Source organism: Prinia subflava, chromosome 10 (assembly GCF_021018805.1).
Source record: "Prinia subflava isolate CZ2003 ecotype Zambia chromosome 10, Cam_Psub_1.2, whole genome shotgun sequence".
In the NCBI taxonomy this organism is placed as follows: Eukaryota; Metazoa; Chordata; class Aves; order Passeriformes; family Cisticolidae; genus Prinia; species Prinia subflava.
The window spans coordinates 3284287-3299539 of NC_086256.1; the positions used below are offsets into that span (position 1 = coordinate 3284287).

At 40.9% G+C, this 15253-nt stretch overlaps 1 protein-coding gene across 6 annotated transcripts in view; it reads right to left on the bottom strand.

Annotated features, from left to right (window-relative positions):
* Positions 1–15253, bottom strand: part of FGGY (FGGY carbohydrate kinase domain containing) — a 144784-nt gene that overhangs the window by 20982 nt on the left and 108549 nt on the right. For all 6 annotated transcript variants that reach the window (XM_063406983.1, XM_063406982.1, XM_063406987.1 and 3 more), the window contains 4 exons: positions 13012–13159; positions 11612–11686; positions 8193–8313; positions 5594–5688 (listed from right to left, as the gene is read on the bottom strand). In XM_063406983.1, the coding sequence (XP_063263053.1) occupies positions 5594–5688; positions 8193–8313; positions 11612–11686; positions 13012–13159 (439 nt within the window). The remainder of the gene's footprint in view (positions 1–5593; positions 5689–8192; positions 8314–11611; positions 11687–13011; positions 13160–15253) is intronic.

A 15253-nucleotide genomic window follows, 5' to 3' on the forward strand; every position in this document is an offset into this window, starting at 1 on the left:
TTTTTATTTCTCTCTCTCATCTATATTTCTCTCAAGATTTCTGGTAAGGAGGCAGCTGACTCTATACAAAAGCCAGAGGCATTGCCAGTATCTTGGTGGTTTCACGCATGCCATATTGAATCTAACTTTATTACACGAGGAAAAAAAAACCACTCTCAACTACGGAAAGCCACATTTCAGTGTCAAAACACCAAGGAAAGAGGTAAAGGGATGGAGTTCTACTGCTAAGTTGCTGCCCTGAGCCCAGGCTTGGTTAGATGCAAATATTCTCCACAGGGATTGAACATCTCACATGAAATAGTTTGGTTCTCAAAGTCTCTTAGGAGGAGAGGCCACACCAACCAATGCCTGCCTAGGAGAGCTTTTTGCTTTTTGCCCAAGGATGGTCTCCACTAAAAATTGGGCCCAGACTCTGTATGCCCAGATTTGGAGCTCTTGAAGAAAAGGAAGGCGAGGTCACAGCACCCTAACACACCCCTTGTGTACATCATGGTGCCCAAGAAAAAACATCTCCTTCCCCTGCCTTGCCAAAATCCTCTGATCAAGGGAACGGGAGAAAAAAACCAACGTGGCAGGAAGGCCTTTGCTAAAAGGTGCATTAATTAGGTAGGGCAAGCCAACAAAATGATTAATTTGCTCTTCTCTTTCAATATTATGTTTACACAAGTTGATTATAGCACTTAATTACTAATTCACCCTGCTCAAAAACGAGAGTGCTTTACATTTTTAATGAGATGAGGGAAGGCAGCATTCCTGAACTTAACAGGGAGAAGTAATTTTATTTCCTCTTTTGATTTCCCAAGTTATTACCATTTCTAAGGAAAAACTTATCCCTTCCCTGATCTTCCACTCAGTCCTTCCTTTTGAAAATATGGAAATCATGGGATGGTTGTATGAATTTCAATCCATGGCCTGACAGGTGATGCTTTGGAAGAGGAATACAGGATCAGATCATCAACTGCAGCGCATCCACTGAAATAAGTGGAACAAAATTACCCCAGAAATGGCCTGATCAGAAATGGAAATGGCCTAACCCACTCCAGCTCTGTCAGCACAAAAGTTGAATATGTCCCAGTCCTATTTACGGGTGTTGTTATGAAAACATTGTCTCTTCCCCATTGCCAGTTGGTGCATTACCAAGGTTGTGGATTAAATGTACTCAGGAACTTCTTTACATTCAGAACTGTCTGTAACACTTTTATTGTTACGAGGCAAACACTCCATTGTATCCTATGTTCTTCCTGGCTGATCTTTATAAAACTTGTGCTATCTGTGGGGTTTGTTATTTGATTTTTTCCCTCTGTGCTCTGCCACCCAACATCACCCTGAGATAACTGAGACAAGATGTCCATTAAACGAAGCAAAACCCAGCAGTGCACAAACAAAACCCTTCCAGGCTCTGTTAATACAGAGTTGTGAGTGAATTTTTTTCCCTTCAACTCCCACCTGCAATACACCCACAGGCTCTGAGCCAGGGCACCACGATCCCCAGGGCTCCTTCAGGGCTGCAGGCTGGGCCCAGGGGTCCTTCACCTGCTGCTGCTAAAGAATTCAGCTAACCCACAGGAGATAATTACCTAATAATAATTACCTCTTCTCTGGAATCCAGTTCATTTCACACATCTCTGGCCTGCTTCATAGAAATAATGAAATAGCTTTTTCCTATCTTTTTGTAAAATATACTATCAACTTGCTTAACAGCCAAACCCAACAAAGGAAAGACTAAACCTCCCTTAAAAGTCCATTGGATGCCTGAAAAATCTTGTCGTCATGTAGATTCTAAATTCTAGCTCAGTGTTTCACACAAAAAGTGTTCAGAGAAAGCTGATTACAGAGAATTACCTACAAAATGCATTCCAGAAAATCAGAGTTTCTTCTCTCATGTGCTGGCAAGTAACAATGCCCCATGTGAATGCAGCATATCCAAAATAAATCTGGTAATCTGATTCCATACAGGTAATTTTATTAATTGCTTTAATATGCAATTAAGGAATAGTCAGTGGGCTGCAGGGTTTTATAAGGCAATAATCCTGTTCCCTGGTGTACAGCTTTGTCCCAAAGAGTGGGCTATCCAAAAAAAAAAAAAAAATTAGCTGGATGACTGCCAAATCAAACAGCACCTTCTTCCCATTTTCAATTATGTACGAGTGAGGCAGAGTAATGAGGATATACTGGAAACTTTGACATTTATTTATTGAACATTTTTACTGAGAAGGAATTGCTGGCTGGCTAAACCGGAAACTATATTTTTACTATAGAAACAATCCCACAGAAAAGCAGGATCCTGCTGCTCAGCATGAAAGGAATGGCTAGAACCAATAAATTGACCCATCTAAGCCAGCAGTGTCAAGGGTATTTCATTCAATACAGCGTGTATTTCAAAAATCCAAAGCCCAAAAATACAGTCTCTATTCCAAAAATCCTTACTCCACACTGTTTTACACAGCACTGTCTGCTGGGGCCCAGCCACAAAACTACTCAGAGAAAAAGTGTGTAGCATTTGTAGGGGCAAATTAAAAGATAAACCAATAAGAAATTCAGAGGATTTTCTCCCCTTTCTGGAGTTTCTAGAGACTGAATAACGAAGAGATGAAGTGGGGAAGAACTCACCACACTGCGTTTTTTTTCTTTTTGGATAGACCAATTGTTTTACCACAGAGGAGAAAAATGCAGGGAGAGTAAATGAAGAGGAAAATAGGGAAGTCAACATTCTTTGAAGCAACAACATATGGTGACCAGGCCTGGGAGATGGAGGTTATAAATCTTCCCTTGATAGAATTACCTAAAGATGAAATTGCAGCTTCAAGGGGCTTGAACTTTTCAATCCACGCCAGGAGCTTGCAAATTAACCTGTTTGGTCACAGCTTTTGTATTAACCTTCATTTCCAAGGCTTCTCTGTAAAGGCCCAGCATATTGAGAAGTTTGGTGCTAACACAGATGTGGTCAGTAGAAAGCATGAAAAACTTTGCACAAATCACTCAAAATACGAAGAAAAATACACGAAGATTAAGAATTAGAACAAAATGCTCAATTGTTCAAAGAGCTGCAGTATGGGAAGGGAGAAGGGACAGGAGGAACGTTGCTGCTTGTTTCTTTGTGAGAATAAACTTATTTAGGGACACCAAAGGATAAAGTAAAGCTCTTTGGTGTTCCAGCCACCACGACCCTCTGCCCAAGCCAGGTGAGGCTCCTGCTGTCCCACGTGTGGTAAGTGACTGCCTGTGCTGGGAAAAGCCTCTGAAGCAGAGGTTCCCCTTCCTCTTCCCCTTCTGCAAACCCCAGAGTTGGGGCACCACAGGACCCAGCACAGGACTGACAGGAGCATGAGAGCACAGCAACCACCACTGCCCCAGGAAACACCACCCAATTCCAACACAGTTCTTACCTGGTCAGTGAAATAAAGCCTGACTCTGACTACTCCACAAGGTTGCCACAGAGTTGGCTCTCCCTAGGTGACCCACCTTGTCTCTCCTCTGCTCAAAAGGATGTCGTGGGAGATTTTGAGGACCTTGCCTTTGTCTTTGTTCAGATTCTGAGCGAGGCAGCTGCTGTGACCTGGCTGCCCCGTGCCCCAAATACCTGCAGGATGCACATTCCATCAAATGCAGCATCCCTGGTGGGCAGCAGCCAGAGCTCTGCTCAGCACAGCATGCTAAAGATGGACTAAGATTAGCAGAAGGGATTTGGAGGGATCCAGATTTGGGTGCTACTTCCAAGCTGTCCTAAAACTGAGTTTTAGAAAGTGGAGAACAGCCAACCCATAAAAACCAGGGAGCTTTTAAGCGTTTTGATCCTGACATTGAGTGGAAATGTCCAAAAAATTGTTCTGAGAAATGTGACCAGTGAGTGGGAAAAATACAGTAAAAAATCCCCTTCAAAAACCACAGACATAAGGAGAGAGGTTATTGTAAAAAACCCACAGTTCTCTCCTTTACTATTACACTGAGAAAACAAAGACCTTTGGAAAGCACAGTAATTAAGCACAAACCATCTATTAGAGGAGAGGTAATAACTTGGATTTGCAAAGTCTACAAAGATGCTGAATGTTTGCAGCAGCACCACTAACAAAGAGTTGTTTTGGAAGATGTGTTATAAAAATAAAAGTCAGAGAGGTTATTGAACTGCAGCGGCAGATACACATTTACATTTCCCTGAAATGTATTCAGTTTCTCCTTTGTGATCCCATGTAGCTAAATAATTTTAAAAGTATTCACGCCTGTTCTGATATATTTTGAAATCTTTTTATATATAAGGGTGGGGTTAAAAACTAAAGGTAAGTGGATACACAAAAATTGTATAAAACACAACACAGAAAAGTTCACAGCAGTAGGTTTTTCTCATGTTGATAAAAACACTTAGCAAAATCAGTTTTGAGATGTTCAGTTATTGTACAGTAGTGGAGAACATCCTTGACTTGGAATGAAGTATGTGTTTGAAGGCAGAAGATTTACAGAAGAGTAAGAATTAAATATGAAGTCCTGTCACCAGAAGTTGCTACTGAAATTACATTTATCAAAACAAGGTCTCCTTACAAGCCCTAGAATTATTACACACAGTTGTTATGATGATGTTGCACTGTGTATTTGCTGCAGTGGGATTCATTTTAATGGAAACATTCTTATGAAAGGAAACTGCTCCTCCTGCTAACCTACAGAGCACTGTAGAATATTCCCATTTGGAGAAGTGCCAAGCACAGCCCAGCTCCTCAGCTTATGTTGAGCTATTTACTGATTCCAGTGGAACTGCACCAATTTACCCAGGTCAAGGAGCTGACCTCCCTATTCACAAAATATCTCCAGATAAGCTTTTGTGCAAAATTTCATCTACAAATTTCTGTGCCTGATGGTATAAAGAAAAATGCAACAAATGTGTTAGGGACCATTCTGATAGATCATTTTGTCCAATTGTGCTGTTCAGTGTCCTTGTGCAGCAGAGGAGGGGACACATGGGACTGCCAGGTGGGAACACAGGCATGGTTTGGGACAGCCAGATCCTTCTTTGGGTTTCTGATGCCACTGATGTTCGTGTAAATGCAGCTAAGCCATGCTTTGAACCACTGAAAATAAAAGCCTCTCTGCTACTTTTTCAGCTGTTAATGGACTGAAATAACATGAATGAACATGAAGTTCCATCCTCATTATTAACTCTGCACTCACTGGGGCCAAGACAAGAGCTAAGATGTGTTATTTGTTACTACATAAATAATGCTGTGTTGCTTCTTATATTTAGCATTCCTCAACGTGAAGGAAGGAAAGCAGGACAGATGTAACTGAGATGAAGGTGTGACCTTCCTGCAGGATCAGAGCCTCGCCAAATCCCCTGTTTTGTCTGTAAAATGACATGGGGTAACTTCACACACAGCAGCTTCTAACCATATCCCCACAGTCCAAAGACAAATGAATTCCAACACACCTAAATAATATCTGGAGTTAAACAGAGGGTGAAGAGAAAGCGATGCTGGATCTTGTCTGGCCGTGCAGAAGGGACAAACTTTTCCACTTGGATTACGGTGTGTGTGTGGTGCCAGAAGTCAAGGTGTAAAACACATTAAAACTGAATTAGAAAATGACATAAAAGTCAGGTGCTGCATACCTGGATAGATGCAAAATCCCCAGAAGCACAAGCTCCAAGAATAGCAGCGCCCACCAAAACAGACTCCACTTCTTTGGACAGCACAACAGGTTTGCCTGCAGAGGGAAGAGCCAGGCCTCTGTTAGGGAACAAAGCAGCACCAGCAAATCCACAAATAATCAAAACCCAAAAAGACAAACAAAAAAAGAAACAAAAAGGCCTTGAAAACCATTATTCAAAACCCCATTCACCCCTACATCCTGCTGTAGGTTAATGTAAACCTCTCTGCTCTGTGGTTCCAGGCTCCAAGAAAAGTGCAGCATTTGAATAAAATCATTTTAGCAAAGTATTAATGCAGAACATAAAGCACATAAAAAAAAAACAATCCCCCAGATCTTTGGCACTGGCTGTTTATCTCACTAAAGGGCCTGGTATAAACCTGTTACCCACACCCTCCAAACCCACGTGCCCATTAAAAGTTGACCTGGAGGGGAAAACGAGGCGGTCTCCTCTTTGTTTCTTTTGCAACAAACAAAAAAAGATTGTTTGTGTTTGGTTTTGAACATACAGCCAACAAAGCCAGCCTGGTTTTGCTGGAAGCCATGAAAACATGAGTCGTAAGCTTTCTCAAGCTATGTATGAAATAATAAGAGAAATCTTGTCTTCCAAGTTGTGCAAGATACTCGAAAACAAAATTAAAACACTGGAAAAACAAGTAAACAATACATTCTAAAGTAGAATTAAATATTAGTGTTTCATCACCCATGGGTACTATTGAGAACATACTTTCCCTTATGCAGAATTTTCTGAGACCTGTTTCACTACTGTAAAGAAAAGCAGGAACAGGCTAAAAAAACCAAACAAAAATTAGCCTGCTTTCTTAATTCCCCTGAAAAATCTAAACCAAGAGCATAAATCTAAATACTTTTCTAGCTGCACTTCAGATGCCTATCCTCACTAAGCCAAAAAACTTAATATTCCTGCAGTATTTGTCTGCCTTTCCAGCACTGAGATAATGTCATTGAGGGAATGATGATACAAACACAGGGGTGGGAGCAGGGATTCCTGCTCACAACAGTCTCCACCATACCATGCCCCAAAAAATGCTGCTCCTGAGAGCCAGCTGGGAGATGAGGAGGAGCTGAAATTTGGGTGAGGCCCTAAAATCAGCCACGAACAACTCCTATGGAGGGAAGAGGCATAATGCACATTTTGCAAAATGAAATTATTAATATAAAAAGCAATTAGTGACACGAAGCAAATCCACCTGGCACCAGGCATTCAGATACCTGATGCAAAGCTTGCCCTGTCACCTCCAGAAGCACAGCTCAGGAACAGCAGATCTGCAGCTCAAGCTCAGAGCTCCAGGGCTCTTTGCCAGGCGTCAGTGAGCAATTTTCAGCGTGCTCTAAAATTTACTGCCCATTTCCCCCATGTCAGAATGAATACGGAATTCTTACCAGGCAAACAAAAAGATCAAGATACTTTTTAAGTGGCCTGTGGAATTATCTATTGGATGTCTGCATGGCTGAGTCATGGGCATTTGTTGCTAACAATAATATATTCAGATTTTTTTCTTTTCAGGAAAGAATGGGGGATTGATCCTGGAATGTTAGTTATTTTATCTGATAGGCTCTAATGAGTTCAACATAACCAAGAGCATTTCAGTCAGATGAACTCTGACATCCCTTGTCAGTCACTGATTTTACAAATGGGGGAGAACTCCAGACTGCAAAAAGGCCTTTTTGTACTGAATTGTACTTGGCCATTAGTTACAGTCAAAGAACTTGTGATTACATTTTAATCAGAATACCTTTTCACAGATCTTTTCTTTTACACATCATGACCCAGCAGCCCAACCCTACACGTAGGTGAAATTCACCTAAAATATGTGAGTTTTTGAAGGAAAGGCATGGACTTAACATCATTTTTCACAAAGCATCACTTTGACTATAATATATTTAGTGAATTTTAAGGTCAAGAAGCATTATGGCTTTGCTTGTCCATCAGGGTTATAAAGTGTGGTTTGATCTTAGGGGAAGTCAGATCTCGAGACAAACACCCCAAATTCAGGCCTTAAACTTCATTTATGACAGCTTAACTGATCTTAATTTGAAATAAACCCAAAACACACATCCCTCAGTGTTTCTCTGAAGTCCTTTACACTACACTTTGTTATTTTTTCCACATTTTTTGAAGTCTATTCAACTGACTCGCAGGTGTGCAGAGATGTCCAACACACACACGCTGAAGGGAGACCAAAAATGCCAGGGAGGTCTGAGAGCTCCTCTTGTAGTGAAACACTCAGGGCCTCCACCCACCAGGAATTCTGCAAAACCAAGTGCAACACCTTGCAGGGGCAACGCTCCACATCAGTGACACAGGCATGGAAACAATTCAGGAAAGAATTGTTCTGTGGGATGGACACAATGCCCAGCACCAGCAGGAATTGTCACAAGTCAAACAGGATGAAGCCAACAAAAGGAACACTTCATTGCACACTTTTTTGGCCATGCAGCAAAATACAGCTCTATACAAAGAAAGTCTTTATTTTTACAAAGTATTTAGACACCTAAAAAAAAGTATTTCCACTCCTTTCCATGCACTTCCCCAAGCTCACCAGTAATGTCAGCGTGCATCTGCACAAAGAGAGGGTTCTTGCTCAGCCCACCACACAGGAACAGCGTGCTGATGTCATGTCCTGCAGCCTGCATCACCTCCAAAATATGTCTTGTTCCTAACTTCAAACACGGGGGAGAAAACAGAACCAGATGAGCACAGGAGAGCGGCCACAGGAGCAGAAATACACCTGCATGGCAAAGACATCCCCACCAAAACCTTCTCTTTACTCTGTACAGCATCTGAAAATCCAGCTCAGTAAAGAGGTTTCACTTCTGGAGCCAAGCAGCAAAACAGAACAAAAAGAGAACAGCAAATAAAAGGCTGTTTTCTGTCTTTTCAGCAAAAACGAAAAACTGAAGAATTTTGTATTGGCTGAACTATTTCTCTTGGCCTTTGCCCTATGCAAAATAAAATCTTCCACTTCATGGCTGGATTAATTGAAATCTCTTGAATGCAGACATATTTTAAACTTTTCATTTACAGTCTCCATTCTGAGAAACTCAAATCAGAATGGCAGAAGCAAATGCTTTGCCATTAAAAAAAAATCTTTTTCTTTTTGTTTGCTTTGCTTCCCTCCTCACTGAAGTCAACCTTCACCGTATTTCCCTCTTGCAAGAATATTTTCCATTTCTCTGACAAACTATTTGACCAAAAATAATTCCCAGCTCTTTATAATACCTTGGAAGTTAAGCTTGAAGCTCAGGCCTGACAAAATGCCCAATTCAAGGCAAAATGTTGTCCAGGCTGACTCTTGGTAGGCAGATTCCCCACAAAACACAATCTGGGTTTTCATAAACTGTCATTGGAGTTTTCCTTAGGTCATGCTGCAGTTCATTAAGAGGGCTGCAGCTGCAACAAACCCCTCTTCAAATAAAAGCTACTGAAAATTGAACTTCCACCAGGCTGGAGACGTCCACAGTGAATGCCCAGCACTATTCTGGACAGGCCTTCAAATGTATTTTGATTTTTAGACAGTTCAGAGCAGTTCAGAGAACCTGAGCAGCCCCAGCTGACTAAATCCATCTCTTCCCTATTGACACACGGGGCTGATTTCCAAATTGCACAGCCACGATTTTAATTATGGAAAAATAAACTGCTCCGAAAGGAGTCTGCCTGCTCAGAAGGGGCTGCATGGCCACGATTACATCTCTGATCCTGTTCTCATCTGGCCAACTGTTGCACTGCACTTTGCAGTGAATAGTTAAAAGGAGATTCTCTTTCACTACTTCTGAAATTCAAATTTATGAACAACTTCTCTCACAACATACACACGTCAAAGACCCTGAGAAAGGACACGCTGTGAAAATTATTTTGTGTTTACCTGCCTGGAAAATTGTATTCACAGAGCAATTTAAATTAAAGCCAGACTTATTTTACTGTGGGTGGGGGGGAACTAATTTAATCCTGGGTTGGAGAAAATGCAAATTGAGGGGCTTCAAATGCAAATTTTATATAAAAAGGAAAAAGCATCTCCTACTGAAAAGAAAACTAGAGATTAACATTCTGTGGGCAGGCCTACACTTTGTACAAGATTTTTACACAGGTTTAAAGTTTATCTTGCACCCATTGAAGACAGCTAATGGTACAGGATTACTACAACTGTTTCTTTCTATAAAAGTGAAGCTAAAATTTGGAGTGAAAATTTAATTTCCTAGGTATCCCATTTGCAATTAGTAAATATATTGAGTCAAACCCAATGTTCTGTGTCTACTTTTTAGTTACTGTTTCAATAATGCTTTGGGGAAAAAATAATTTCCCTTAACTTACAGTGAGAAGAAAACTACAACATGGCCTTTTTATATTAAATCAGCACAGAAGAAAGATCTGCAGCTGCTGAATTTACTGCTCAAGACAGTATTTGTGTTTTACAATGCAGTTTGAGCTGTATCACACAATGAGATAATAGGTGACTTTCCCAGGATTTCCAGCAGGGAAGGTTTCCACTTGGTTAGCACCAGATAATAATAAATAAAACCTGTTCCAGACTGGGCAGTTCCTTTCAGGGGCAGGATCAGTCCCTGGCACTGCTTAACCTCTCCTCCACATTCCTCCTTCAGGGGTGGGATTCTACTGAAGCACCAGGTATAACTCAGCTACCTTCATCTGCACCAGGCTCCAAACTCACAGCAATCAGCCTCAGGCTGGGGTTAAGGTCTCCTTTTTTGCTGGAGAGGGAGGGTGAACACATGAGATGAACAATTCCCAGTGAATTCCCAGCAGCCGCCCACCCTCTCCACCCCAGAGGGCTGACCCAGCCTAGAAAAGTTGTTGTTTCACCAGGAGATGGGTTTGGAAGGTTTCCAAATGGACTGAGTTTTGTTAGGAAAACTCCTCAATTCATCAGGCTGTTCATGTTTTGCAAAAACACCTCAAGTTCGACAAACTTGAAAAAAATAAAAATAAAGAATTAACAGGAAGGATGTTAAAGGAATGTGGATTTCTGTCACCAGAGGGCTGGGGACAGCCTGTCCCACTGGAAACACCCTGAGCCAGGCTCTCCAAACCACTTCAGGGCTTCACCTCAAGACAGAACTTCTCGTGAACTTCTCGTGGTTTCAAGAGAAAATTGGGGCAGAAAGAAAAGTATTCCAATAGAATTTCCATAAAAATAAAAATAAAAATAAAAATAAAAATAAAAATAAAAATAAAAATAAAAATAAAAATAAAAATAAAAATAAAAATAAAATATAATAGAAATAAAACATAAGATAACGAAAATATAAATAAAATGTAATAGAAATAAAATATAAGATAACTAAAATATAATAGAAATGAAATATAAGATAACTAAAATATAATAGAAATAAAACATAATAGAAATAAAATATAATAGAAATAAATGAAATATAATAGAAATAAAATAGAATAGAAGTGAAATGTGGGTGCATTTCCCAGGCTCCCCTCGGGCAGGGACAGGAGGGGAGGACGTGCCCTGGTGGCTCTGAGGCACAGCCCTGCTCAGCCTGGCACAGAGCTCTGCCCCAGCCACCGGGCAGGGAGGGGAAACCCCTGGACACGGGAACAATCCCAAGCTGAGGCTTTTCAGGGCAGCACAGAGCCCTTTGTACAAGTGCCAGAGCTTTTCTCCCCCTCTCCCAGCCTCCCTTAGGCAGCTGGGATGTTAACACTGCTCCTTGTGCTGTCAGCCTCCTCCCTCACATCTGCACCAGAGGCAAAAGGTTCTCTCACAGAGTTGCCATAATTACAGGATTTTTAGGGGAACATCTCCCCCATATCTGTTGATTATCCCTCAGTTGGGAGCAGTCACCAAGGAGGGTGAACAGCATCTTGCTCCTTTAAGAAGCCCATGAGGTGAATTCATGTATTATTAGAAATCTGGTTAGCAGGAGGGAACGAGCAGTGTGCACAGAACACGAGACAATTCATTTCTTCTTTTATGCACCAAAAATGTCTTACAGCAATGGCTTGGATTGTGGCCAGGTAGATAAGGGCAAGTTCATCCAGACCCCGAGACAGTGTTAGTCCAACAACCTGTGCAAAGATCAAAAAGAAGATTTAAAATCCAGCCAAAGTAAAACTCTATTATTCTCCGTGGCTTCTTGTTGTAACAAGTTTTAAGTGCTAATTCCAAGCCTTACTCCTGTGAGCTGTACACATAATGTTATGTTAAACATGTTATTCCTGATCTGGGGAAGAACCACCTAAATTATCCTTGCCCTTGTGAAGAAATAAAGAACAAACAGCATATTGTATGGGATGAGAGATAGATTAACTCTGACAGCTTTATGTTATGACTCAGATATTGCTCGTGAATACAGTTAATGCAATAATTTGAAAATGCTATTACATAAAAATAACTTTTTAAAAGCATTTCTCCCCCTCCCTCCCAAGCACCCTAACACCGAAACACAATTAATAATTAAATACTATATCTTAACCTCCTTTACTCTGACATAAATCAATACTGCACTGTAGTTACTCTGGATTAATATCAGGCAAGACCTGAACACAGACAGAACTGTGACAGAAAAAATGGGTTGCTATTACCAGTATTTGCATACAGACATCATACCAAAGAAATTCTAATTTTGCTGCAGCATGTAATTATTTCATAAAATAATGGAGGTATCATTAGGACTCAGAAATATATAGGCCTTTTTTTAAAAATGTTTTCCTCATTTGAGGGAAATACGTGGCAGTGCTTATGCCTTTCCTATCTCAGCCTTAAATACACCAGATTTTGGTGCTGGTGAGGAGCTCGAGAGGTTCACTTCAAGGCAAATTTGCCATTTTGAGGAGATTTTTGCATGAATCACCAGGTACTCTGATATCACCAAATTTACACCCTTATGTTAAAGTTCTGCACAGCCCTGGCTTGTGAGTGAGCTGATCTACCACCAAAAATTCAAGGAAGAGGAATGCCCAAACTCTGAAAGATGGGCTGAAAAGTTGGTTAAATCAATCACCTATGGTCAGAATATTTCATTCCTCTCCCAGACAGGTTTACCCAAATTTCTCTTGAAATTCATTGCAACAGATTCTAGGATTTGGTATCCAGGTGAGATAACAACAGCAAGAGCTGTGAAATGTGATTCCTAGGAAGGTACCTGGACACATACAACATTTCTCATGTTTTTAGAAAATTAATGTGGCTGTAGTGATATCTCAAGTACAATGATCTCTAGTTTTCTACTGAGACATCAGCAATGCAACAAGAAACCCAAATCCTTTGGGGTAGTGTAAATAGCTAAGGAGGAGTACACTCGAAATTGAAGAAAAGCTCCTTCCAAATTGCCTTTTTTTTTTTTTTTTTTTACCCTGTATTGACCTTTTTGCAAAGACAAGCTGTTTCTTACCATGCCCTTTAGTGTCAGATCTGTTAAGGGAGATCTGTTACCATGGAAATCTGGCCAAACATGTAAATCAACAGTGAGGAAACCCACAGGCAAAGATTTCTTAATCAGATCCAGGTGACTGTTCAAGTATGTATATATGCTGTGAGCACTGCAAGAAAAACAAGTTGGAAGAAGAGGGGGGAGGTTATTCCTCAAACATAAAACATTTGTACGACCACCAAATGCAGAAACCCCACCAGAGCATGGCAAAACCCCACTGCCTGCCAGGGCCATGGCACTGCAGGGATGCCTCTGTGCACGTGGGCTCCACAGGCCACCAGAATTCCTGAATTTCCTGGGATGAGGGAAGATAATGTGACCTTGAGTTTGCCCACTGACTCCCAGGACTCCCCAGAGCTGTTTGGGATTTGGGGGCTGCTGCTGCTCCTGTCCCACAGATGAGAGGGAGGAGTAAGGAGGATTGCAGACAGAAATGGAAACCAAATTCCTTTGCAAATGTTTAAAAATTTCTCTGATTAATCAATAGTGCTGGATGTACAGCTTTCCTTTTTTAAACCATAATTATTTCAGTGTGTGTTATGATTAAAATGCAGCACTAAGGGTGGAGGAGAGAAAGTGAGTGGCTGCTATTTTAGGGAGGAGCCCAACATGGGCCTAAATGTGATTGTATCTAAGTGCAGATGCTACACCCAACCCCACAATATCCAACAGACTTTTTTCCTGGACTTAGGACTAATGGTGAATTCTTCAGTGCCTTGGCTTGCAATGACTCCAGTGACATTCCATTTAAAAAATGTTGCAATGATGCTCAGAATATTTTTTTCAAACACTCATCCTATCCCAAACAAACCCATATATATTTTCCAACTCCTTGGAAATCTCTGAGTGGGGCATTTAATTCTAGACATGTGGGTCAATAATAGCATCTAACCCTAATTACAATTGATTAGTCATTGTCTCATCCACTGCAAACCCAAACAGTGATATTCATTTAGCCTCTACATGTATATTCAATCATGCACTAATGAGATCCCTAAGGGAATTTGGCATATGCTTTACTAGTTTGACTTCTGACCCACTAGCAGCTGTATATTTATACTTTGCATTCAACCATTCAGCTGCATGTTTTTTCAATTATACCTTACCATGTGTACACTATCAGAGGATATCATTCAAAATGAAGTACACTTGGAAGACATTAAAATAACTAATTTACATCATTATTCACGTCCTTTAAAATGCACTTTATGTGTCTTCCTGGACCCGAATTATGATAATTTGGAGGTCACCAGCACTTCTTTCCCATTCTTGTAAAAGCAGCCCTGTTTTCTCCATCCCTAAAGACTCCACTACAAGCAGTACATGCTAAGGATAAAGCCATTTTAATTCCAGTCTCAGTCATGGCTTGACTGTTGGGAAGGATAAAAAAGGAAAGCTTCACTCAACCACAGACCCACCAGACATCCCAGCCCCTCTCTCCTCCCCATCCTGCTCGATTGCTCTCACAAGGATTAGCCATTTGTGCAGCTCTGTCAGAACACAGCACTGAACAAAAGGAGGCTGAAGTTGAGCCAAATATGCTTAAGATCCACATAACCTTGGAATTACACTTTTTTCTACACCTTTTCACTTTTTTTTCCCCCTTAAATATAGATAAGGGTTCAAGGCTTATCTCCATTTGGGCTGAGTGACCAGCAAAATCCCTCAAACCCTTGCCAGGTGCTGTTTTACCACCTTTGTGTTTAACACAGTGAACACCATCACCTCCTGGAGCTTTTTCTACTCAGTTCTCAGTGGAAGTATCTGTGGCAGCTGCCTCTGACCTGCAGAGCTGAGCATGAGCTGCTGCCATGAAAAAGGAACTGAGCTGAAAGTGGAGAATAAGAAATCAAAGCAAGTCTGCCCAGAGTTATGTTCACACATTGGACACAACTTCAGAAAGCAACCAGAGGCTGGTATTTAATCTGTTCAGGAATCATGGAACACACCAGCAAGTATCTTTCAGGGGAAAAAAAATCCACAAATTTTAGATTTCTAAATTTAAAAAAAGGTTCTAAACCATTTAGAGATACTGCCAAATATGATTTTTATATTCTGCTGGAGAGATCCCAGAATTGCTGGTGGATGCTGTGTGTGTAACTTCAATGCTTTATTTTCAGGACACATCTCTTTAGATGGGGAAATGGCATTGAGATCTACAGGAAAGGGAGTTTTGCCCTAAAATAGCATTTCATCAAGGGCC